The sequence below is a fragment of the Falco peregrinus genome, chromosome 2 (assembly GCF_023634155.1).
Source record: "Falco peregrinus isolate bFalPer1 chromosome 2, bFalPer1.pri, whole genome shotgun sequence".
Taxonomy (NCBI): domain Eukaryota; kingdom Metazoa; phylum Chordata; class Aves; order Falconiformes; family Falconidae; genus Falco; species Falco peregrinus.
Window position 1 is genome coordinate 92,253,097 of NC_073722.1, and position 27,140 is coordinate 92,280,236.

The 27,140-nt window shown below is 42.6% G+C and overlaps 1 protein-coding gene across 1 annotated transcript in view; it reads left to right on the forward strand.

The window, feature by feature from the left end:
• Positions 1-922: 922 nt before the first annotated feature.
• Positions 923-27,140, forward strand: part of FBXW8 (F-box and WD repeat domain containing 8) — a 53,764-nt gene continuing 27,546 nt past the window's right edge. The window contains exons 1-5 of the mRNA XM_055796986.1: positions 923-1,242; positions 3,994-4,098; positions 11,801-11,965; positions 12,578-12,666; positions 26,521-26,678. Of these exons, the coding sequence (XP_055652961.1) occupies positions 964-1,242; positions 3,994-4,098; positions 11,801-11,965; positions 12,578-12,666; positions 26,521-26,678 (796 nt within the window). The 5' untranslated portion in view covers positions 923-963. The remainder of the gene's footprint in view (positions 1,243-3,993; positions 4,099-11,800; positions 11,966-12,577; positions 12,667-26,520; positions 26,679-27,140) is intronic.

The following is a 27,140-nucleotide window of genomic DNA, read 5'->3' on the forward strand; positions in this document are numbered from 1 at the left end:
AACAAGCTGTGAAGGATCAAAACCAGCAATTGGCCGCTGGAAGATGCTGCATGGCAGCGTCTGGAGACAGATGCAAGGGTGCAGGTACACTGCCACAAGCTGCTACTGAGAGCAAGGGCCACGTGTTTTAGCATGTTCACCAGTGCCCAGCGAGGACCAGCTATGTCTCGCTTACCTGTTTCATTTCCCCCAGCGCTCCACAGAAGTTGTGTTGAGGACTTGAATACTTGCAGCCTTCCCACTCCTCTGGGCAGCTGGACTGGCTGAAGCAATAGTAGCTCCACAGCCATGTTTCAGCGGTCGGGTTTAGCCATCGTTTGAAACACAGCCTTGGAGCAACATGGTGGGTTGATACTGGAAAGGTGCGGCGCAAACATCGTGTCCTCCCCAAAGCGCCATGATGGTGGCAGCTCTCAGGCCCACAGTCTCTGGTGACATCACTCTCAGGTGACCCCTGCCCACACACTTTGGTTTAGACTTGGCCAACAAAATGGGTGGAAGAAATGGCCTGGATGGGGCCCATCACGCTCCTCTGTGCCTCCTCCACAGGCAGCTACCTCCTTGGGAGCCGCTTTCCCCCGCGGGGCCACACGGCCGGCCGTGGCTTGGAGGCACCGAGGCTTCACAGCACAGCCCAGGCCCAGGCTGCCCACCCGGGCCCCTGCCCTCGCCCCGGCCCTCGCTCAGCCACCAGCAGCTCTCCGAGGCCGCTGGGCTGCAAGGCCGAGCCGTGACCGGTGGGCCCCACGGCCTCTATCCCGCCCCTCGAGCGCTCGACGCCCGCAGGCCGCCCCGACACCGACGCCCGCCTCAGGGCCACAAAATGGCGGCCGGCGGCCCCGTCAGCCGGCCCCGGCCCGCCCCGGCGGCCGTAGGAACCTTCGCGCGGCGGAACGCGCGGGCGCGGGGGGCGGTTTCCGGGCCGGGCCGGCGGGAGGTTGGGCCGGGCCCGGCCCCGCCGCCATGGCCGAGGGCTCGGCGGAGCTGGAGCTGTTCCGCCGCCGCTGGCGGGAGGAGCTGGTGGGGGGCGCGAAGCGGCGGCGGCAGGAGGCGGCGGCGGAACCCGAGAGGCACCGCAGCGCGGAGCCGGGCGAGCCGAGCTACCTGGCGCTGGCCCGAGGCCTGCTGGACGGCGGCGCCCCGGCCTGCCGCAGCCCGTCGCCCGCCCGCCCCGCCGAGGAGCCCGCGGAGGACGGAGGCGGCGACGGCGACGACCTGCTGGGGCAGCTCATCCGGGACCTGGTAGGGCTGCGCGGCGCCGGGGCCGCTCCCGGCCGGCACCCCCCGCCTGGGGCGGCCCCGGGGCTGGGCCCCGGTGCGGAGCGGGCCCTCGGCGGGGTGGGGGGGGCCCGCTAGGCGGGGGGGGCGCGTCTGGCCTTCCCGGGGCTTGTTTCTTAGCTGCTGAGTTTTTTGGGGCGGTCTAATCGTCGCCCCCACCTCCCAATTTACTTTTCTTACGAGACGGTGCCTTTTCCCTTACAAAAGGTCCTGTCGCTGGCTGAGGCAGCAGCCCTAACTGCGGCTGTCCTGCCTTGCCACACAGCAGCTTAACAGAACAGCGATTAAGTCTTTAATTGAAGGAGTTAATTCGGAAATAGCCTTAAATACAGTTCTGAACCAGATAAAAGTTATTTTGGTAAACCCTCTAAATGCAATAGAGGTTTTATTTACAGCGTAAGAAAACTAGGGGGGAAACCTATTTTCTTGCTTCTCGCTACCCTAACTGTGACTAATTACTCTTTGCTTAAAAAAAAAATTAAAAGGAACAGATTAAATTTCTGTCTGCAAGGCACAAATTAATCCATTTACGGAATTAGTGCTCCATTAGCACATGGGAGCCCGGATCTGTCTCGGAGGGAATGGTAGTGTTTGAGTTTTGGATTCGTTCCAGTCGACTTTTAGACAGGCTGGTGCTGACTTAACGTTACCGCTCCGTCCGCAGCGGTGAGCGCTGTGCTAGAGACCAGCTGCCCGAATCTTCGGGATGTAGGAAGGGAAGACCTTGATCTGCCTCTTAACGTTATGATAGCATTAAAACGGAATTGGTCTGAGCTGTTGCACTTGCAGTTTGAATATACTCTTGTGTGTTAGTTTAAAAAAAAAACAAACACCTGCATAGCTGTGTTTTCTTTTTTTTTCTCCCTCATTTTCCTGAGAGAGCTGTCGGTCTGGAGCGTTGTGCTTGTGCTGGGCTGTAGGCAGTCTGTCCTTCTGATGGTACCTTTGGGTCCATGCAGCCAGACTAGGTTCTGCTGGTTGGATGTGAGTCAACTCCAATTTGGAAGCAGTATATTCATAGTGGTGCTGTGCCTGAGCTCATAAGCCTAGAGCTAATAAGCCTTGCCGAATGGCTCATCTTATTTGTTTGGGCAACGCGTTGCTTGAAAATGGTTATATGGCTCCTGGATCAGAGCTGGTTCACATCTGGCCAGCTTGGGGTCTGTCTGCGTGTGGCGGTGGAGATGTGCTCTCAGAGTTCCTTTTATATTTTTCTTTGGTGCCCCTTTTGGAAACAGATGCAATCTAAATCGTATGAAAGCAAACAGTCTTGCAAATCCATAGCAGGGAGTGGAGCCAGAGATCCTCATGCAAAGAGAAAGGAAAAGGAGCTGTTGGTGCAGGAAAATTGTGGACAGGGAGAGAGGGGAGCGGGAACGTTGTGTGCAGGTCCTAGTTTAAGTAACTTTAGATTGAGTGTGAGGTCCTGCTGTTTATAAAAAAACATTGCATTTTATCTAAAAAGACCTAATGGGAACATTGCCCATATTTGTGCTGACTAAACACTTAGCTAGCATAGAACACCTTTTGCATTAAAAATTTCCACGCAACCGTATTATGCAATGGTTTTCCTGTGTAAGTGGACTTCAAACCCAGCGTTGCCTATTTTGACTACTTTGTCGGTACTGCAAAAGGTCCAGGTTTAAATGAGCAAGGAGTAATTTTAGAGAGACCTACAAAGAAACAAAGGTCTTGGGGCTAGAGAAGTGCTAAGAGGCAGGGGATGATCCTGATTTGGGAGCTGCCTGACTTTCTGGTGGCAAGCGGTGGGGATAGGTTTTAACTGGGCACCTGATTTTGTGTGTGGAGATTGATGGAGGGTGATCAGGCATTCAGGAGCAATGTGGGATGGTACCAGAAACCAGGAGAAAACACTAAAGAGTGAAACTTCAAAACGGGTGACATAGAAATGGTCAGAATGGGCTGATTTTACGCTCTCTCTGTTATATACTATAGAAATTTGGAACGTGCAGACAGAAATGAGGGAGAGGACAAATCTCAATGCAGTAACTTAATGCAGGAAGAAGATTTAATAATTATGTAGTTAAAGCAAACAAATAGAATCTAGGAAAAATGTATGTGCTGCATTTAGCTGTTAGATTAAAATGATAGATTCTTTGGTTTTAATTTTTTTACTGAGATAACTTAATCAGCTAAAGCAGCAACTCTTTCAGCACATTTCATATTAAAAAGACATTTGTATCTTACTAGTGAAAGACAGAAAACAACTGTAATGTCATCTCCATTCAGTTTTATATCAAAATGTTTGTTCGTTTTCCATCATCTGTGTTTGAATCTTGTAAGTGAAATTAATAATGGGCATATGTCATCAGAGTGCTTACTTGTTTGGTCTATTTGATGCCGAAACCTTAGATAACCTTTTTTACTAGAACTCCTGTCTTGCCTTTCTCTGCTGTCTGACTGTAGATAAGCCTTACAGTTCTCCTCAATTTGCTTTTTAGCTCCACTTAGCCTTCTAATATTCTTTACCTGATATGACTTGGAAGAGCAAAGAGTAGCTTGGGTACCTTCATGCCAGCATGGTCTGCCTGATGTTACGGGAAGGAGAGGCAGAATTACTTCTGCCTTTCCTATGGAACTGTGATGGCACTGAAGATACAATGTCCTTTCTTTGTGGTACAGTAACTTTTGCTACTAACTAGCTATGCATCAAAGAAGCCTAACAAATTATTTTCTCTTTTTTCTTCCTTTCAGAATGAAATAAATGAGGTTCCCTTCTTTGATATCCAGCTGCCTTACGAACTGGCACTGAAGATATTTCAGTACCTAGGCAAGACTGAATTGGGAAGGTGTGCTCAGGTAAGCACTGCTGACAGTTTCCTTCTCTGATACAACACAAAATTGGCAGAAATATTCAATAAACAGTCGGGCACCTTGATGCAGGGAAAATGTGTGGCAGCCCTAGTAACTCAGCTGATTGTGCTTTTACTTTTGGAAATAACTTCCAGAGCTGAATATTGAAAAAATAGTAGTGAGCTGGATTTATAGCTTGCTGTTGAGTAGAGTTAAATAAAACTTCTGTGGCTTGGACAAAAGCAAAGCCTTAAAATTTAAAATAAATACTGTGAAGATCTTTTGCGTCAAGTGAATATATTTAGAAACAAGCGAGTGTCTTGCTACAATATTTAGAACTCAGAGTTCTGTGATGCTAAGGACTTGGAAACAAAGCTGCTCCTCCCACTTGTCAGTGTCAGACTTGAACCATAGAAGTTGGAGTAGTAACTTCTTGTCTGTAGTAATTTCATGTAAGGCTAAATTCTTAGATGACACTGATTTCCTTCCTCCCTCCGCACTGCCTTGCAGGGGGTTTATATTTTTCTTCGGTGATACTTCAAGATAATGCTTTCGCCAGGCTGTACTCGGAGATGGTCCATAATTTATGTGTAGTTGTAAACTGCCTGTTTCTTCAAGTAGCTTTACTAACTTAAACACTCACACCCCCCTGGCTATACTTAGGATTGTTCAGCCCACACTATTGAGCCTATCTCCTTTCTTCACACATGAAATGATGAGCCTTCTCTCTGAATGAGTCTTCAAAGCAAACTTAATTGGCGAGTGCTGATTACCATGTGAAATATTGTGGTTATTCATTGCCAGCTTCTCCCATGGCCACTACTTAGTGTTTCAGGCTGGTGTTCATTGAACTGTTATGTACAAAGCACATCTTGCAGCTTCAGAAAAATCCAACTGAAATCATGCTTTGTGTTACACTCGAACCATGCCCTGGGCTGTTTGTAAAAGAAAGAAATGTTAACATGTAAAAATTGAAAAGTGACAGGAAGGGTATAGCTTCGTGGTGGATGGCAAACCAGTCACAAGTATTATCCAAATGGCCCTGAATGCATTGAAATGAAATTAGGCTTTTAATGTTCAGTATGAGCAAGTCATAGTGTTAAAGAGTTACAGGTGGCTATTGCTTAAATCTTTTACTTGCTAATGCCTTTTAGGAATAAGGACTATTAGAAGAAAAATAATTCCTCTCGCAGGGCTTCTGTTGCAGAAGAAAAAACTCTCTAGGTGTATTTTTTGGTGCTACCCAGCAGACTCTGAAGCTTTCAGATATGCTCAAGTTTCTGTCATTTGAGGTAGAGATACGCGATCAGTAAAGGCCACATTCCATGAAATGGAACAGGGTTGTGTTTTTTTAAGTGGAGTACTTTAAGGTTATTCTTTCTGTTTCTCTTCCTCCCCTTCCCCAGCATGATCAGTTTACCTCATGACATAGTAAAAAGATTGGCTGATGAAGGGCTGCTCCTTTTCTCTGTGCTTGGACTGCACTTGATTACTCTCTGTCTCTCTCATTTTGGTTTTTAACTTGAACCTGTTCTTGTGAGATGTGTTTTAACACTGAGAAAATTTTCCACATTTCTCATTTGCCTTTTCAGACAGAGTTGGTCAGTCCTATGTGCAGCTGACAAGTAGCTGAGCAAATGCCCAGTGTTTTACAAGGCTTTCTGAATTAGATTAATATCCAATGCTTTTAGTGCAGAGCTGGCTTCTTTTTAAGTGTTCAAATAAAAAGCAAAGCAATAAAAATAAATACCATTTTCATTTTTCTCCTGGTGATTTTGTTTTTGAAGGAGGGGGGGAGCCCTCTTCTGTTAAATGGAAAGCCCTGCTGCTTTACAGTGTTATCGTAGAAAGGTGGTGGTTTTTTTTATTAAGGCGTCTTGGGATTTCAGTGAAATTGGGCCAGTTAGTGGAATTGGCATCATGAACTATGTGAGTGCCTTTGGAGAAAACCTGTTTTCTTAGTTCTTTATGCCAAATTGGTAACCAACTAACAGTAAAGTAGCCTGACTGCAGAGCCTCTTTGAGATTTAATCACACCACAGACTGCTCTGGAAAACTTTAATTTCACCCTGATATTTCCCCCTCCCCCTCTTCCCCACTGCTTTTCTTTGATTTTTGGAATTAGTAGTATAAAACACAAACTATCTGTTTGGCACTTGAAATACAAAAGCCATGTGTAGCATGTAAATTAACGGTGTCATTAGTTCCTGAGCTGTGGTGGGTTCGCAGTAGCTGTGTGATAGTCAGTAGCATCCAGCAGACCAGTCCCTGCTGATAACCCATGTTACTCTATCAACAGAACAGTCCAGGGTAATGGTAAAATTTTCCCTCTGCTTTATGCCAGCCCTGTGAGCATCTTGTGGTTCTGTTCTGACCATTGGAACAAAAAAAAAAAAAAAGGCTATGTTACGAGTGACTCTCTTGTGACTTCTGTGATGAGCAGCTTTGAGAACAGTCAGTCCTTCCTCCTGGTTGTGATATAGGGGGAAAAGAAAAACAATCACTCGGGACACCACGAGTATGACAAATTGAAATGCATCAGAAGTTCTTGTGTTATTTGGGGTTGATACTGCCGATACTGGCAATTAACTTCACTCGTGGCCTGAGGACCTGGCCCTTAAACTGTACCTTTGTGATAAGGTGATGTGTCTCATCTATGAACTTCTCCATATACTTAGAGTAGTTCCTGCTTTCTAGTAATACCAGAGACTGCATAAATTGCATTTTGTGGCGTGAAATACTTCTTGACAGTATGTACTGAATTTTGGCAGTGCTAAGGCAGTTTTATTTATGAACAGATCAGTGGGAAATTGCCTTGAACTGTTAGCATTTTCATCTGAGAAAAGGTTTAGAAATGTTTACCAACACAACAATTGTGTATGTATCTAGGACAAGGGAGACTGTTTCTAGGAATTTAAGAATGAATTGTCTTGCATAAGTCAACAATTTCAGATGCTTGCCTCTAGAGCTTCTGGAACTGTCACACTGTTAGGTTTTTAGTGTTTATACATTTAAAAAAAGAAAATCTCATGTAGTTTTTGAGCATACTTTTGCATCAAGGTTGTATATGAGTAAGAGCAATCATCCATTCTTCTCATAGTTTAAAGAGAGAGCAGATGAATAGATGGATAAGGATGTCCTGAGCTCAGAATGAAATTTAAATAATGGATGGACCACTCGGTGAATAAGAAACTGACTGGATGGTCACAGTAAAAGAGTTGCAGTCAATGGCTCAATGACCCAAGCAGACACCAGTGATGAGTGGCGTTCCTCCGGCGTCGTCATTGGGACCAGTGCTTTTTAACATCTTTGTCAGCAACATGGATGCTAGGACTGAGTGCACCCTCAGTTTGCCAGTGACACCAAGCTGTGTGGTGCAGTTGACACGCTGGAGGGAAGGGATGCCATCCAGAAGGATCTTGACAGGCTTGAGAGGTGGGGCCATGTGAACCTCATGAAGTTCAACAAGCCCAAGTGCAAGGTCCCTCACCTGAGTCAGGGCAATGCCAAGCACAAATACAGGCTGGGAGGGGAATGGATTGAGAGCAGCCCTGAGCAGAAGAAGGGCTTAGGGCTGTTGGTTGACGAGAAGGTCACCGTGACTCAGCACTGTGTGCTTGCAGCCCAGAAGGCCAGCTGTATCTTCAGCCACATCACCAACAGGTTGGGGGAGGGGATTCTCCCCCTCTGCTCCGCTCTGATGAGACCCCCTTGCAGCACTGCTTCTAGCTCTGGAAGAGGAGGGACACAAAGATGATCGAGGGCTGGAGCACCTCTCCTGTGAGGGCAGGCTGAGAGCTGGGGTTGTTCAGCCTGGAGAAGAGAAGGCTCCAGGGAGACCTTAGAGCATCTTCCAGTACCTAAAGGGGCTGACAGGAGAGCTGGAGAGGGGTTTTTTGCATGGGATGTAGAGATGGGACAAGGAGAAATGGATTTAAACTGAAAGAGGGCAAATTTAGATAGATATAAGGAAGAAATTCTTCCCTGTGAGGGTGGTGAGGCGCTGGCCCAGGTTGCCCAGGGCGGCTGTGGGTGCCCCATCCCTGGGGGTGCTCAGGGCCAGGCTGGACGGGGCTTGGAGCAACCTGGTCTGGTGGAAGGTGTCCCTGCCTGGGGCAGGGGGGTGGGACTAGGTGATCTTTAAGAAGGTCCCTTCCAACCCAAACTGTTCTATGGTTCTCTGATTATCGCAGAGAATTGAAAAGCCTCCATCTCATTGGCTTTGGATTAAATACTATTTGGCACTGCATGTTGTACTGAACTGAAAAGTCCATATAATTCTAACTGAGGCCCTTGGCTTCAGAGAATGAACCATGACCATGTCTAGGGAAGAAAATAAACCTAATGAAACAAAGACAATTATCAGATGGAGAGGGATGAATAAACCTTCATTGGGATTTCAGCCATCTGATTTAGATGGGATTAGAAGAAATTTAGGATTTGATTCAAGAGGTGGGGGACTTTAGGGTTGGTGGGGTTTTTTGGGAGGGGGGAATTCCCTAAAGGCACAACCAATGTCAGCAAAACCCTTTGAAGTCCTTCAGAACATTGTTACTTGCTGAGCTGTTAGATACAAAACTGTTCCTGTGTGGAGCTCGGGGGAAACCCAAGTTTCTTTGCTGAGAACAGTTGAGAACTGTAGTAAAAAGATAATAGGAAAACTCAAGACAAATTTAAATTGGGAACTCTAAATCTATAAAGAAGTCTGTAAGATGTTGTTGTTGATCATTGTTGGAGTTTCTATGTAGTGTAGATTTGGAAATAATTACATTCGTAGTTTAATAAGAGCTTTGCATGTCTCAGCTACTCTCCAACAAGCAGAATGTATGGGTGCGTATAAATAAAGTCGTAATCCTCTGGCTTTTGGGGCCTCACCTGAAACTCTTAAGTCAAGCAGATCTAATAAAGCTGACTTCAAGCCAATGGCTGGTTTTAATGCGGCAGCTCACAGTGGTGCTGTAAAGTAAAATGCTTGAGACTCTTTTATTAGCGATTTCTTGCAGCTGAGGCTTGCTCAGTGGGGCTTTTACAAGGGATTGTCATGCTAGTTTTGGTGCATTAAGAAAAGGCTGCATTAGGGACCCTTTGGAAATTCATGCTTGTAAAGCAGCAGGATTCGATGTAATTTGATTTAAAAAAATCATAATAGGATAGGATCTTTATTCCCCTTGCATGTTTGTTCCTGAAAGTTGAAAAGGCAGTCTAAATTTTATGTAGTCGTCCCCCGCCCCCTTTTTTTTTTTTACTGTCTTTATAAAATGCTTTTAAGACCTTGAAACTAGAAAGGTCTGTACAACTTTGTTTTGGCAAACTCCAAAGGTGTGTGGTTTTCTGTGAGGATTTTTTTTTCCAAGCAAGGCAGAAGTTGGCATGGTTTGACTTTGTTTACTTTTTTTTGTACGTTAGCCTGTCCCCTCAGTGTCAGCAGAGATGTGCTGCTGTGCCGGGATGGGGGCAGAGGTGCCGTTATTGTCGGCTGGGCTTGGCCGGGGTGCTCAACTTGTGCAGAACAGCGGGGTTTTTGTGTGTCAGCAAAAGGTTGTGTTTTTTTTTGTTGTTTGAGCAATAATATATGGGTTTATATTACTTTAAAACCAAATCGAGAGCAAATTCCCCACTAAACTGTAACGGTTTGAAGCTTGAATTGGTTTTTGGTTTTTTTTATGCTTTTGAACTTCCTGAGTGTATCCCTGTAGGGACAGGAGCATTAAGCACTGCTTTTTTTATTACAGGGTGATGTTTAACACTAGAGAAGACTCGGTGCTGTTCCTGTCATTTGTGAGGCATTGTGATTGCCCTATCCAGGTTGTTTTCTTTGTCAGATGATGGAAGGGGATTATGCATGTCTGCTAGTTTGAATTGGGGTCTCTTGGTGACTTGACTAGAATATTAGCTCTGCTGGACTTGGATATTCCTGTCTGAGAGCTCCTCTTGTATAGAGGTATCAAATCTTAAAAACATATGCAGCTTACTCTGTCCACCACCCTTTTTTCATCTTAAACTTTTTTTTCTTTTCCCTGGGGGAAAAAGGTCATGAGGTATGTCTTACGACCCAGTTCTTGATTCCTAGTGGGATGTTGGTTTTTGAGAGCAGTAATTGATACATGTGTTCTTTCCAGCAAGGCAACACAACATAAACAAGATGAAAACCTTATGAAGCTTCTAGCCAAGGGGTCATCTATGCTGTTCACTGCAGAGCATGCTGTCCCACTGTTTGGCGTCTGCATAATATGCAGGGAGGTTTGGGAACATGTGTGTGGGATCTTTTTGCACTTACTGTGACCCAAGGAGATCTGTAAGATGCAGTGTTGAGTTGGTGGGTGCTTTTTGGACCTTAGCTACTATCTCCATGTGGTGTTGTGGGTGTTTTGGTTGGGCTGACTAGTCGCTCTTGGCGGGATGCTGCATTTAATACAGCGGGCTAAGGCATGCTTTTCCAAGGCATCACATGTAAAATTTTACAGATCAGATTACAAACTCTTGAGATTACTTGATTTATTTAAGGCAGTGGCTGTTGTTTTCTAACCTCCCTGTAAGCTCACTGCACGCTTTGTTGCTCCAATGGCTTGTGTTCTCCTTGGACTTTTTGCAATTCTGCACTAGCCGAAAGGATGTCATACTTTCAGTATTCTTCATGATACATAGTTTTGTGAAGCATCGCTTTGTCTTTGAAAGCTGTGGTTTTAAGAAGTCTGAAGCAAGGTGTGTATGGAAATGATAAAATACAAAGGAGATTAATCTTGTAAAATGGAGAACAAGTAATAGTTCATCCTTCATCTCCCTGTGCTGTGTCCTATCTGTGTGTAAACGTGGAATGAATGGCAAGTAAACACGGAGAGATGGCCCTGTGGGTTTGTATCAATGGGAGACCTAGATTCTTGGTGTAATCTTGGGACTGAAATGGACATCAGATGCTTAATTCTAAGTTGCTAAAAATGATGTCAGGCTGAGAAGGTTTTTTTAATCTTTTGGAAACTGTACAATTGATTGCTGCTTTCACTCGTGGCAGTTTTCATTGGTTACATCTGTTTTTTTAAATTAAGAATTACAGAGAACAAATGCTACTTAAGTTGGCTCTTACCTCTTGAATCTTTAATTCTAAGCCCACAATTGATTGTGATGAAGCTGTTCTCTCTGAAATGGACAGCAACTTGAGGCTACTTGAAAAACTTAATAATTCATTCCTATTTATGCATACTGTAATACAATAGGTTATAAATCACTAATGTCATACACCTAATCAGACATTGTCAGTAGGACTTTAGAGATATGATGGTGTGATCTGAGAGGTTTTCTTAGCTACAAATATGAAAATCATATTGTTGTGCTAAACTTACAATGCTTTCTTAATTGTTTCCTTTCTGCTTTTCCCTTCAAAACTTTTAATGCACTGATGTTTCAGGTTGACAGCATGGCCACTAAATGATGGTGTTCACGTTTTATGGAGTCGAAACTCAGTTATTTTCAAAAGAATCCACGAAACCAAGTATTTTGTTAAAGGTTTGGGGGTTTTATACTCTCAGTAGTATAAAGGGTGAACAAATGTATTTGTTAAGATCAGAATTTAGTCTCAGTGCAGGCCTATACTGATTTATATGTGTATATTTCAGATGTTATTGAAAACATTTTATATGAAATCTATTTTTTACTTTTACGATATATATATCTCATATTCTCTCATATATATATATATAAATTTTATTTCTAGGTCAGCAGGACATGGAAAGTACTTGCAGAAGATGAAGTGTTGTGGTACCGGTTGTGCCAACAGGAAGGATACCTATTAGATACGAGCATCTCTGATCATTCCTGTTGGAAGCTCGCCCTCAAGAACTGCCGTGCCAGAGAGCGCACTTTGAAAACCAACTGGAAGGTAAAAGAGAATTTCTTTAATGGGATCCAGATGCTGTAGAAAAAATGGGAACCTGGTTCAGGCAAGTGGTAGTGAAAAGCTGGTCTTTTATACTGCAGCTTCTTTTTGCTGTTTAAAAGGGAAAAGCTGCTGAAGGATTTATGAGACATAGCCCTAGCTGTAATACCTTCCCCCCGCCCCCCCCCCCCACTCCCCCAGTCACTGACTTTTGGTAGTGAGTCTTTCTGTTTGCTGTGCATTGACTGGTGCAAGAAAGATGTTTATACTTCAACCGTCCCGTGATAATGAGAATCAGCCTTTAAGATGAAGGCTCCTTCCCCTGCTCATTACATATCCTAGCTAAGAGAGAGCTATAATTTTGTTGTTGTTGTGATAGTTGTTTCTCCACCTAAAGATTATGAATGATAATAAAGAGCAATAGCTTCTTTCTCCTTCATTCCCATCTGTAAAAATTCCAGACGGCAAGCATAAAATGGTTGTGTCTTCTCTCTCAGCTGCACTACAACTTGTCAGTAGCAAAAGCAAAGCTTGGGAGTTTTCCATGAAGCACCAAATTAACATGGTTGATTAACGTATTGCAGTACCAACACTATGTCTCATCTTCCTGTGCAGAACCGCATCGGTGCTGTGAGCCAGCTGCGATATGAGCTGGGAAAAATTCTTTGTGATGTACATACTTGCGATGGAGTTGTTATTGCTGGGTGAGTATGAGGTTGTGTAATGCTCACTGTTTGAAATCTCACGTATGGCTTTGTAACAAATTCAAAAGAAGCACCTGTTTGAGGCAACAAGAACGACTTTTTTTCTGACTGCAGTTCTTTTGTGGGTGAGGTAGACTGTCCTTAAAGTGACTGATAATGATGGTTATCTACAAGTCGTTTCAGCAGTGCAGATTTTTATGGTACTATTCCAAAAACGCTCTGATGTATGTGTAGTCCCTGTAAAGACTATAGTGGTTCCTGATGAACTGTACCTATGGTTTTTCTGCAGAAGCACCCAGAATGTATTAAATACAGTACATATCTGCTGAAAAATGTTTTTATTTTCCATAAAAACCTCTTAATCACAAAGATATTTTTGTGTGCTGTGGCAAGGTAACTTTAGAGGACTGTTACTTTTCTCCATTGTTATTTAAAAGTTCAGGGGAAAAAAACCCCACCCAAAAAGTAGAGAAACTCAAACTTATCTTTTTCTAATACAAAGCTTGGTCAGGACCTTGTTTTAATGTTAGTTTTTCATTTAGTTTACACTCTTAAATAAAATTTTAAGAACTGCACAAACTCTTAGAAGAGGTTACTGTGACTGACTTAACGGGTGTAAGGTGTGTTCTGCTTGAATTTTACAGGTTAAGTAATTAGTAGCCCTCCAGAAGAAGTCACACAATTGAAAATGATATCATCCTGGGGGCAGGCAGAGGACATTGTCCTTAGCGTACCAGAGTTCCATATTTTATGGTAGCACTTCACGTTAATGGTATACTTATGCATTGTGGGATTAGAGAAAACTACTTTAAAAATACTTGAAAATTCACACACTAGTTATAAGAAACGTGCCTTGAAATACATTGCATGTAGGTAATTCCCATATACATTGAAATGCTTTTGGATGCTCTCGGGCAGCTGAGAGTGGAAATCTAAACTAGCAGAAGGCAGGAGTGAAAGGAGAATTTTAATCTTTGATTGTTTTTTTTTTTGTTTGGTTGGGGTTTTTTAAACTAAACCCTTCCGTTTGTTTTACTTCTGCATTTGGAGTTCTCCCTTTCTGTTTTGTCTTCCGTCCTATTCATTGACTATTGCTTCTCTTCCTCTCCTTTTCGATGGGATGTTTTTGCTGCTGTAATTCGTTGTGTTATATGAAATGAAAATGCTTCTGCTGAAGCTTGTGTAGTCTGTGACCTCTAGAGGGGCAGTGCCACACAGTGGATGACCCAAACAGTGGACATGGCTTGAAGAACTTGTGTGTGTAGAGTACCACAGGTCTGACATTGACTCATGCCTGATGTTAAGACTTCTTGAGTCACTGGTAAGACACCACAGCTCCCAGGCCGCTCTGGGCTGCAGCTCTGCAGATAGCAACCTGACTGCTTTTGTGCCCTTCAGCTGGGACAGTGTTTCCTGGCCTTGGCTGGGAGCTGCACTACTGTATCTGTTCCACTGTCTCTAATGAAACCTCCTGTACTTTTTTGGGAGCCAGAAACCCCAGTTGTCTCCGTGCTGCTGCCAAAATCTCCAGCTCTTCTTTTTCTTCATTTTCTCCATTGTGTGTTTATATCCAAACATGCAATAGAGAGGAGATTGGCAGAATAAATTACATTTCTGAAGAGTTAATAAACAATATTAATAAATAGTCCATATTTTAGCTTGGTGTATTATGGAAGTTGTGTGAAAATGCAGAAACCTGGTCTTTTCATATAGGTTCCCCAGTTCCTCCAGTATCTCTTGATTCTTTTGGTGAGTTTGCATCAGCTGGCATGCTGAAGGGAGTTGGTGCCATTAAATAATTTAGGTTCCTGAAAACAGGTGAGCAGGTAAGAGACCACAGAGGGAAAAGCTACACATGTGTATCTGTTAGGAAAAACAATATTATGGGTATTACTTGTCAGTTATTTCCCTTCTCTGAGAAGATGAATTTTAGTAATGAAGTCTTCTTATGAAGCTATGAACATATATTTGATAAAACAACAGGGGGAAATCAGAGTTCAGCTGTTTGTCTTTATCTGGTTTGTAAATGAAATGTTTAGAAGATTAGAACACCAAAGTTATATTTCTTTCTTTGCTGTTTACTGCTTGCCCTTCGCTCTGCTTTGGTAGCTCAAGATCTCTGAAAACATCTCTTAAATTGCTGCACGTAGAACACTGTTCTTGCCCAAAAGAAGATGACTTTGGTTTTCTGCCAGTGATGATTGAAGTCTGCAAGACAGTGGCACACTTGCACCTTCCAGTAATATCTCATGATAAATATCAAAAAAGACAGACTTAAAGATAAAACTAAAACTTCTAAGGACATGAGCAAATTGTGCAGGGAAATACTTGGTTTGTTATGTGCATTTGCTAAGTATATATGATAAGTAGATTGGGGAATTTGTTGGGGTTTTGTTGGTTTGCGTTTTTTTAATCTATACACAATACTCCCCTTTCGTAGCTTATAGTATTGTACTTAATGGCATTGTGCTTTCAAATTTGTCATAAAAGTGTAATGAATCTGGTGATCAATAGCTAGCTGCTGCATTCTTTCGGTACTGAAGAAGTAATTTAATAGCTGAGGTTAACAAAAGTCAATTTTCTTCTCGGTATAAATATCAATTATCTGTTACATTTAATGATTATATCTCCAGTTTCACAAACACTTACGTCCTTGGCTTTACATGTGAATAATCATAGATTACAGCAAGACTTGCCATGTGTGTAAAGCAAACCTGATATGTGACTTTGCAAGACTTGAAGTGGGTGATGATCTTAATGCTCATTTTGTGGGTGGCATTTCTTGGGTTTTCTAAGCAGTGGCTTGTGGCATCTTTGACCTTTCTTCTATAGTCAGGTTGCTATACTGCAGAAGAATAGGGCCATTCAGTTTTTAGCAGTTTTTTTGATGATAGAATCATTTAGGTTGGAAAAGACCCTTCATCAGCTTGGTTGCCCTTTGGACACGCTCCAGCACCTCAATGTCTGTCTTGTAGTGAAGGGCCAAAAACTGAAGACAGTATTTGAGGTGCAGCCTCATCAGTGCCCAGCACAGGGGATGGAAATTCTCCTTAGCCCTCCTTTTGTTGCTAATGTATTTATAGAAGCGTGATTTTTTTTTTTTTTTTTATTGTCTTTTGCGGCAGTAGCCAGATTAAGTTCTGGTTGGGCTTTGGCTCTTCTAATTTTCTCCCTTGATGTCTGACTTTGGGGAGCAGCTGCAGCACTCTGGCTCAGCTCAGTCGGGCCAGCCAGGCATTACGCTCTGTCTTTATAGCTGGAAACTGTGACAGCGTATAGCAGCTGCTCCCTGGTTTCAGGACATTCAACTTGGGATCTTGGAAGATCAGAGAATGGTTATAAAAATTAAAGAAAGATTTGGAGAGAGGGGTTCTCCAGCAGGAATGCTGGGGCTGTTGTGTCTTTGCAATCTTGGAGTAAGCCTGGGAACAACCTTACTTGATTTGGACTTGTGCTGTGATAGACCTCATCTTGCGTTTTTCACTATGCTGCTTCGAGTATAGTGCTGGAAAGTAGATTAATTTTCTTTAGAGTTGCTGTAAAGCTTTTTTTTTTTAATCTTTCTGAAATGGAATTTGTACAGGTTGTGAGCAGAGTGACTTAAAACAGCAGTTACAAGCGTGATACACAGAGGCGTAGTTTGCCTGAAGTGGTTTGGGGGAGGATCTCTTTGTTAACTTTGTGTAAGGAAGCAAAGACAAACTCTACAAGGTTAGCTCTCCCTGAGAGGAATGTACCTATTTCATGCACTCTCCTGTTTTCTCCATGCTGCTGCCAAAGCTCAAGCCAGAAGATGGCAGAATATCAAGGACTGATTTAAGTGCAACCTGAGCTGCGAGTTGAAGGTGGCTGCTAGCAGCTCCTCTTTCTCAGAGCGCTTTGCATTTACGGGCTGACATCAGATAATTCAATCTGGCCTGCATGCAGAGCATCTTGTGTTTATCATTAAAATTTCATCCCAGCAGTTACGATGCTTGTTTTCTGGGTCAGACCTTGAATCCCTTTTCATTTGAGACAGCGGTGTTTGTGGTTACCTCACTCCCAATCAATGTTGTATTTGCCAGCCTTTCTACAGTTACATGTCTCAAAAGATCTTCTTAAAGGGTTGTTGTCCTCCCCCCTTCCATATTCAATTCAAATGTAGTTTTGTCTTTAAGTCAGTGTTTACTTAAAGCAATTATATAGCTGCTTGCTTGGCTTTTATAGATTACTACTGGTCATTAGGTTGACTGCACCTAATGCTGTCGTATGTTTGGTTTCAGTACAGAATGCCTGGCTTTCTTCATCTTCTGTTAATAAAATCTTATTTTATTTTATTTTATTTTTTTTAAGCAAGCACATGTTCAAACTAAAATTGCTACTTTTTTTTTTTTTCCTTGGTGGTGTTGACAGCCACACTGATGGGAATTTGTAGTGAGAGGTTAGGTCCTCCTGGAGATACCGATCTCGGAGCATGCATCTGGTCCTTGTTTGAACTGTGTTGTCATTACACAGTGGATCCTGTGGTGTAACATGTCTGTAGCGTGTTGTGAGACTGTTCTGTTGTCTGACTGGCTCTATGTGAATACTTATGTGTGGCTGTCCTTGAACCGTGGGAAGGCTTGCCTTGTGTTGGTGGTGGTGATCTCTTCTCACGACTTGCCCCATAAAACCAGAGTCTGCCGTGACATTTTATGGTGCATTGCGTTAACACGTAGGCTTGCAGAAAGGGCGCTGTGGCTTTACTGCTGCTGTTTGTAGCTCTGAAAGCTTCTCAAATGAAAAGAAACAGAAGAGATCCAGACAGACCACCCTTCCAAAGACCCAGAAATATAAAGGTATCTGCTTTTCCTTTCTTCGGTTTTGCTTGACTGAAGGAGGTGGTAGACTGTGAGCGAAGAGCTTGTGTAAACAGAGATGTAAGGGCATGCCTCTGCTTTGCCACAGGGATGGAGCCAGCAGGTGCTCCATGGAGTCCCTGCCCCTCTTATAGACCAGGCTGGAAATCAGCCCCTGCTTCTTTTCTTTACGTTTTAACTTCAGACGCTCTCTTCCTTCCTCCAGTAAGTACTGGCGTCTTTCCTGGAGATTTTATTTTCTTGAGTTAGGGCTGGTGAGATTCATCTGCTCCGAGTGCCTTGATAAATCAACAGCTTAACGCTTCCTCCCCTGTCAGGGTGGAGCGCACCTGGCACGCATGGTGTTTCTACAAGTGATGCTTGATAAAGGCAATGAGAAGCAAAAGAACTTCTTTCTAAATATCCGCTGTGGTTAGGGGAATTGTCTGTTTTGGAGCTAGTGATATGTTTTGATTCTATCGTACTGAGAAACTAAATGCACCGAAATAATTTTCATACAGTTGCCTTCTTTCTGAAGGAGTCTTACAGGAGTTACAATTTTAACACTCCAGCACTTTCAAGCGATTTGGGCCTTTCAGTTTAAGTCATTACGAGCAACATACGTACAGACATACAGGTAGCTGCTACTATATGGTAGGTTTCTTTGTTCTCTATCATCACCTCCCACTCTGCTTTCCTCTTGCTCAAAGGTGACCTGCAAATGACTTTTTCAAAAAAATGGGCTTGCTGCTCTTTAGCTTCATAATGATGTGTGAGACTAGCCCGAAAGGCTTGAAAACACTTTTCTGCACTTTTTAAAACTTCATGTCAACTCTCATCTAATTTGGTTTTTTTTGCTATAGGGCTTGTGGGCTATTCTCAAGGTATTTATTAGCTCTTGCATCTCAATTCAGTGTGCAGACCTGAGGAAACCAAAATATTAATTAGTAATGAAAATGAATAAAAGTTAACAAACTGAAGTCTTAAACAGCCTGAATAAACCCCTGCCTTATTTAACTGCTTAAATGTCACTTGTATAATGGCACAACTTTGATAGGTTTCTCCCTCCCCTCCCAGTGACTGAGAGCCTGGACGTAAAACAAAGCAGTAAGGCAGAAGGTAGAAATACTTGCCTTTTTCCTTCAATCTTCTCCAAACCTTTTGTGTTCTCTTCACTCATTTGCATCATTGTTAAGAAGCAGTAAGTGTCAGACCTTCTTTTTTTCAAGCGAGTCACCTTTAGTAGGATTGAAAACAGGATGACATCATGAGTTCAGAGGGGTCGGATGACAAACTACGGGAGTTAGGTAAGGTTGGTTTCTCTGTCATCTTTTGAAAAAGAGCCTCTCAGGTGAAACCAATAGTGGAAGCTTGATACTGACTCTCTGTGAAAGATGCTTTTCCAGCCTGCCTGACCATTAAGCTATTGGTTTACCTATAGGTTTTGCTGGATGCAGAGATGTGCAGTGTGTGTAGCGATGCCCAGTATCCTGAAGTCACAGTCATTATTTTAGAGCTTGTAAAGCCTGGTTTTCTACTGAGGCCAGACAAACCCATCCTTCCTTCTAGTAAACTTCCTGAACGTTTTAAGTTTTACTGTTTTTTCACAACCTACCAGCCTCTGGGCTGTTGCCATCAGTGCTTTAGAGTTCAGGTGATACTTTTCCTCTCTGCTGTTGGCAGTGTGTTCCTTCCAACATGTAAATATATCCATTTACATCACCTTCCAATGGTGTTTTCTCAACGGTATCTGAAATGGGAGCCATTGCTTAATTTGTTGCATTATATGTTTGTCCTTTGTGAAATAATAGGGCTGATGGAGCAAATCTTTCCCAAATTGCATCATAATTCCTCTTGAAAAGGATAATTTTTTTTTCTGCTGTCATGGCAGTAGCCTGAGGCACTACCCCCAGTTAATAAGTTTCCTTGGTCAGAGCAGCTGGTGTAATTAATGGGCCTGAGCTGATGCAAGCCACTGGAACCTTGATCGAAATGATAGGAGATTCTTGGCCTTAAAAAAGAAATTACTAGAGACAGTTTGGCTTTTTTTAACTTCTGCTTTTGTAAGTGTTCATTAAAATGTTTTCCCTGCCCTATACCCCTTTGGCTTGTTTCTGTTCCCTTGGTATGACATTTGCATGCACTTAAAATTAATAAGAAGGTGAAGCTTGCAGAAGTACTTAGGATGGTGAAATATTAGTTTTGCTACAGGTAACAACAATAAGCTGCAGAAGAACTGCATGCTATTTCCAGCAGCTTAACTCGCTTTCTAGAGCTATGGTTTCCTCAACAAGGCCTTAAGAATGGTGGGACAAGCTCTCTGCACTCAGTTTCGGTGCGCGGGCCCCAGATGGATGTGGGTTGATGAATTGGAAAGTCGAGTTCCCAGCAGAAGAGATTTGGAACTGATCACAGGGATGCTCAGAATGTCTGTCCTACTTGTTAAATCTTACAGTGTTTCCAGGTCTGTTTTGGTACGAGTTAGTCATTTTTCATATAGCTGCAGTCATATATTGAGTAACCCAAAATAAAGTTTGCATGAAATCAGGGACATTCCTTTTCTACTTCACGTTCTTCTACCAGTGTTTGGGTGGTTTCAAATGCTGGTTTGGGTTCACTCCCATCTGGTTTCTTTCTTGTATTTTATGGTGTAGCTTTCTGCCACACTCTGTAATAGCAGAAAAATTTATCTTTCCTGTTCCATTTGTATTTAATTTTTTTGTCATTGTCTTCTATTTTTATTCCTTTCTGCCATACAAAGTAGTTCCTTATTCCGTTGCTGCTAGTTGACTGTTTTTCCTGAATCCTTCCCTTCAGGAATCCCTTAGCCAGGCTACCTGTCAGTTATATATGTAGTGGCAAAATCAGTGGCTCTAAATAACTGTAAATGAGAACACAGGCAGGCTGGGGAACTTTTACCTCTTTCATCCGAGGCATCTCACACTGTGTTGAATGTATTTAAGCAGTCCATCGTTATCCCTCACTTCAGAGAAGTGTTGTGGGTCTTAATGTTTAGCATAAAAGAAGGTAACAGAGTCCATTTGATTTCAGTGTTGCGTGTTGCAATTGAGGTATCTTCCAACTTCCAGTGTTTTTGATGAAGAGGTGTTTTGAAACAGACCATTGTGTATTACCACTGTCTTCCTTGAGCCTTATAGAGAAGATGAAGCTTGGGAGCAATTTGAACCAACTTCCAAAGGCGTTTGGATTTGGGTTTGCATGTTTAATTGGACCTTATTCATAAGCCAGCTGAGGGGGTCACTGAGTAGATACCTTAATTAACCACATGAAGGACTGGTTAGTTGCCTTTGGTGGAATAAGGATGAAAGGTACGAGGTGCTTGTTGCAGCAAGACAATGCAAAATACTCATTATTTTACTTGCTTATCAACAGGCATCCGTTTCAACAGAGCTATAGCTGGAGACTGTTACTTGAGCAAAATTCCTGTTGACTTCAATAAAATGCATTGACATTGTAAGGACTTCATAATAAGATCTTTTGAGTATTAACAGATGGTCACTGACTGCCTGAAACAAAGTTGTTGGGTTTTTTTGTTTTGTTTTGTTGATCACCACAGGTATCTGGAAACTGAACAGACTTTGCCTTCTGGAAATCAAACCTGACCGTGAAACAAAGGTTTTTCTTCCTCTTTCGTTTTTGTTTTCTTGCTACAAATCCTTTAGAGAAAAGGGGGGAAAATGTAAACTGATTTCTGAAGTGTCTTACGACACTTTGGTGTTCAGACCAACTTGGTGTAGTAAGGTTTACCCTGGAGTGGTGTGCTTGAGGTAGCTGGCAGAACGGACTGACACCAGCATCCTATTTCAACAGCAACCCAGCGACAGCCTAGTTGGCCTGCTTGTTCGAAGTAAAATTCTGCAGTGCCAGCAGTGAGCAAACTACGAAGGAAAGCAGTTTGTCTTTGCTGCTGCCATGGACTGAATGAGTACTCTCGACTGTTTTGAAAATATTCCTGTTAACAGTTTTTCTTTTGTGTATTTGTCAGTTTATATATTAGTTGCAGTTGTACTTTGCACAAACACTAATTAGACAGCCATCAACACTCAGGGCCAAAGGCTTACTAACAATGCAACTGTGATAGCAGTGTCTTAATTGGTTGAGTATAATTGTCATTAGGCAACGATAAAGACATCTGGGGCTCTGGAGAGAGATCAGCCTCCCCCTCCTCCTCTTCCCCAAATTTGTTCTGCCTATTGCTATCCAACACGGTTGAGCTTTTTCAGATGAGATTCTGTGTTTTGACCAGTTTCCTGATGTTTTTCTCCTTATGAAATCGTCTGCCTCTTCAGCACCACTTCATTAGAGCGGTGCCCAGCCTCCATCTCTGCTTCCTTCCACATGTGTTCCGCACTTCACCACCTGCTTCCCAGCTACAGTGGGACATCAGCAGCTTTTAACCCCCAGCTCCTCCTCCTTCAGTCTTCTTCTTTCACTCATGTGAGAGGGCACTGGGAAATTGTTCATCTCATTATGACAGTACTGCCAATAAAAAGTAGTTTAAAAGCTCTTGATTAGTGAGTAGGTATTTTTATTATAGTGTGTTTGTAGATGCCATATGAATTTAATTTTTTTCAGCTTCTCTACACCATATGCATTCCACGTATTGTTGCTCTGTCGCAGCAAGTTTTTTTTAATGCTTATCTGTAAAGCTGAAGCTGAATTTGCAGACTGATTTTTGCAGATGTACACATATCTGCCCAGAATTATAGAACTGGCTTGTCAAGGAGAAGTATAGTTTGAAAAATACAGCTCTTGTCTTTCTCCTGCTGCTATTTATGAGTATACACTGAAATGTGCAGCAGAACAAGAGCAAAGTAGAACCTAAGTCCATCAGAAAAGTGGAGTTACTTGGGTCGAGAGTCTCTGTTGAGGACTAGGAGGAGGATGACTGTGGCTGGTGAACAAGGAGGGAAGCGTGCAGACCCAGAGCTGGGAGCCAGGCACTGTGTGGATAAAACACCTCGGAAGGTATTGATTGGGGCAAGGGAGTATCTGGAGAGAGGAAAACTAGGGGTTGTAAGCAACAGTCTTTTTCTTGTTGCTCCCTGTTGTGCTCAGGAAAGCAAGACTTTGAACAGCCTTACTAAATGAAGTAAATCAGGTATGGTCTCTAATGGGTTTTTGGGGTTTGGGTTTTTATTTTCTTTGAACTTGAAAACTCAGAATTTGTAGGGCTTGTGGTGGTTTCTTGTGGGTTTTTTGTTGTTTGGTTGGGGTTTTTTTTCTGGGGGTGTGTGTTGGGGTTTTTTTTGCGCAAGTAGGTTATATCAGATGTTGGAGTATTTACCTGCCACTGCAGTAATTGTCTCATTACACTCACTGAGGGGAGGAAAAGCAGCAGTTTAATGCTGTTGGTATTATAGCAAATAGAACATATTCATTGTTGTATTAAATAGGAGGGTTTTTTTTGTTTGTTTGGGGTTGTTTTTTTTTTTCTTTTCTTTCACTCCAGCAGAAAGCTTTCTGGGCCTTTCATAGCCACCTTGGTACAAAAATCAGTAACTGAATTGAGTCTGGAGGACTGTGCCTGTTCTGGGGCAGAAGATTTAAATCTGGGGTTCTTTCACTCAGTAGCTGGTAATCCAAACTAAGTTGTCATGGTGAAGTGTAAAAGTTGTGTGGTAGGAAATGAATAGAAATACTGATATTATCTAGAAATAGTTCGTGTAAAGTGCAGCGTGTTCTTCTCTTCAGCCATCTATATAGATATGGCAGATTTGCCAATTATCTGCAATAAAGCAGCCTTTTTATTTTTTTACAGCAAGGCAATGCTTTAATAGCTTAAAAGCCTTTTGTTGTGGTTACAAATTGAAAGTGTGTTGCTCTTTACAACAGCATTAAAAGCAGGGAGTTGAACCATTAAATTTTTTAGTTCTGAATTGGATTCATCTGTGTTTGAAAGTCTTCCAGTTCAGTTCTGGTACAGGCCCAGTGTGTGCTGGAAATGGGCATGTGGTGGCGATAGCCAACGGAGCATGTTGTCAGCTGAGGAGATGGTTTATATCTCCCATTTCCCCATGCTGGTTCCCTGCCCAAACCTAGACCTCCACTTATGTTTCCAGCATGGTCTTGTAACATCTCTCCAAATCCTTTATGGTGTTGCTGAGTGAGAAACGGGAGTAGGAGGGGGATGGGAGGGATGGGGCAAAGATGCCTTACTGCCTTCCTCCTCCTGCTGAACCTAAAACACTTGTATCTTGCAGTGCCCTGGTGGGATTTCTGGATCAGCCACACATGAAGGTAGGGTTTGGTGGGCGCTTGCAGGGTTCTCCTGGCACGTCTAGTGCCGTTCGCTGTCACGACAGAACTGGGATAAGCACTGCGGCCAGGATGCTCTTACGGATTGTTTGGTACTATCTGAGCCCACTGGAGCCTGCCTGAGGTACATATAACAAGCTGTTGTGTTCAACAGGTCCTTGCTAGGGGCGGGAGAGCACCACAGCTTCGTGGTATAGAAGCGAAAGCTCTTCAGCACGTGCCTATTCATCATGGGAGAGAAAGGGAGTGAGGATGAGGAGGCTGCAGGGTGGTCTGGTGCAGAGCCTGCCAAGCAGAGACAGTTCCTGCATTTAACAGGTCCCAGTACACGCACATCAGAATTTGAGTCAAATTTGTGTCAAACTGACAGTCACAAAGGTTTGGTGGTTCTGTTCCAGTTTGAGCTTAGCTGTAGAGGTCATTCAGGTTCTTCAAGAACAAAGAATGGTTCAAACTTTCTTTTGATTTGGTTGAATTCTGAGATAAAATTAATTTAAGCACTTACTGTGGTATTGTGATGTTGGGTCTTTAATTCCAAGATTGTGGTCCATGTTATTTTTTAAGGATGGTAGCATGTCTTGAGCCCTGGATCAGTTGCGTTGCATGCTGTATAGAAAATCCAGAAGCAGCGTGCTCAGGGAATTAGCCAGCCTTGTGTCTCTTCTCTATTTCTGTTGTTCTGTTTTCTCCATCTATTAGTCTTTCTTTTTACATTCCTAGACTGGACTGTGTGAGAGCAAGTATGTATATACGCTAGGAGGAGATACTGTTCTTCCTTCCTTGCTTATATGGGGATGAAAATGAGTATCTTGTCACTTAGTTCTGTCAGTTCTACCAGTATTTTATGTTTCCCTCGAAACTCACTATTCAGGGTCACTTAGTGGCAACAGAATTTTTTCTTCCTCTTTGTAACCCACTACTCTTTACAGTTAGAAGCTTGAAAACATGACCCAAACTAACATAAAGGGAAACAAAAAGCAGCTCAAAATTAAAATGTTATCTGTGTGTCTTGTTGAAGAGGACTGCAGCAGATCTGTGCGATTACCTGTCCTATTGTGTTTTATCTCCAAGTTTGAAAATGTATCTGAAATGAGCGTTTTTCAGTTTTGTAAACCAAAGATACTTGTTGTGAGCTAATCTGGACTGCTTGTTCAACCCAACATGAAACATTTTGCTTTGGGGAAACCTCTTTGTTCATCTGCTCTTTTTAAATAGCGCTGCTGTAAATTGGAAATGAAAGCAACATTTGTAAGGGGATTTGGGCCTCGTTTGCAGAAGTAGGAAAAGGGAGAAGTGCTATCCCACCCTATTCTCTCATTTTCTCCTGTCTTACCCTGTAAAGCACTGAAGAGGAAGCCAGGTGACAAGGACACAGTTATCCTCTTCCCGATTCAGTGCAGAGAATTAATGTGCATCTCTTTTCTGCTTGACAGATTTCACCGCCCCCTCAGGCACTTTAATTAGTTGTATAAAGTGGAACATTTTCACCCAGAGATGTTGGCAGTAATCTGCTCTAGAGTACCTGTAACCCTGTATGTGGTATTTCCCCAAGGAACTGGGTAACCGGAGTTGAAGTCCACCATCTTCTAGATCTTTATTAAGCACTTTCCTTCACCTTCCTGGTAAATTAACTATTTTCTTACTTTCCTCAAAACGTAGGTCAGCAAGATTTTGAACTGGAGACCTTTGAAGCTTATAGGAATCATTCTTTTGAAACACTTTTCCCCAAAATGTTGGGATGTAGCAGCAAAGCTGACAGCAGTAAGCACCCATTATTTTCCAACAGAATCCAAGTCTCAACTATGGCAGAGAAAGACATCTGAGAGCGATCGTGTTAATTATCACAGTTCTGTTAAAATTCAAATAATTATTGAACTGTTCCAAATAGCTGTTGAACTATGACTGGTCAAAGAACACAGAGAGGAGCTTTGCCTCTACTTTGCCTGCACTGGTTTTTACCTTTAATGTTGTGTTCCACAGCAGAGATGGCACAGGACATCTGTGTTGCTTGCTGTGTAGCAGCCTTCATTCATTTAGATACAGTCAGTATTATCTGGGAAGTTTAGTTCTTTTTTTTTTTTTTAATTTTCTTATTGGAAAACCCTTGTTGAACTGTCGTTTTTCTGATGTTTCAGTGAGAGAGCCTTCTCCAAAGAAGGCGGCACTGCCTTAATTCTAAAGGCAACACTTAATTGTATTAATTAGTCTTCAGAGATGTAGGCAAATCTGATCTGTTGATGAGGCATTAAGAAGTTTCTATAAAAAGTAGTAGATTGGATGGGTTTATACATGTGAGTGCTTGTACTTACGTACATAAATGCTCTGATTAAACAGTCTTTCTTTGGCACAACCACAGTCACAAATTTTTAAAGACTGAAAAGAAATGGTTTGAAGTTTTGCCATGACGTAATTTAGACTCGTTGCTGATTACCTTTTTTTCACTTGAGCCTGACTCTCCTTGCATTCTAGTTGTAAAACTCATATCGATAGTTGGTAACCTATGGTAGCTCAGTCGTGTTGTTCTTGTACCTCCAATTTACACCTGCCTGTCTTAGTAGTCTTGATGCTACATTCAGTAAATGGGAATAAAATGAGGGAAATTAATGGGCTTGTACACAGAGTGTGTAAACAGGAGGAGAGTCGGTCTAGGAGCTGTAAATGGTGTTGGGTTTTTAAGATGCTTCTTGTTTGTTCCTCCCTTCTCCTGCAGCTACCTCTTTTCAGATGCTCTGGGATGAATAATAGCTTTCTTTTCCAGATACACATCAGGAGAAGTGAGGTTGTGGGACACTCGCACCTGGGACTACACAGCCCCCATCCTGGAACCAATGCACGGTCCTGGTGATGCTGGACCTCAGCCACATGTCTCCTTTGTGAGGATAAACAGCTCTCTGGCTGTAGCAGCTTATGAGGATGGTAAGTAACCACAACTCTCCTCCCTATTTAAAAAAAAAAAAAAAAAAAAAAGAGGCTTTACAAAAATGAAGCAGCTGTGCTCAGCTTTTTGTGTTTCTGTAATCCTGTATATAAACACACACATGCACACACTTGCTTTTATGTGAGAAAGTTGGCCAATAACCGTAAATGCATTGGGAGGCATTGGAACATAGCACCCATTAAAACTGATGTTTAATTCCTACTGGAACTGCTACACAAAGCTTGAGTGCCAGGCTGTAGTCCAGCCAAACTATCTTAAGCAAATAACTTGTTTTGCTATAAAAATATTAAATATTCTTCCACCAGCCTTCTCCTCTGTCCAAAACTCCCTTGGGGTGCTGTGAAGCTTTGTTATGGGAATACTGGTAAACTTGCATGTCTGATTAATCTGCGTCCTGTCTTACTCTTGGCATAGTGTGTGGATGCACATTTTCTTAACTG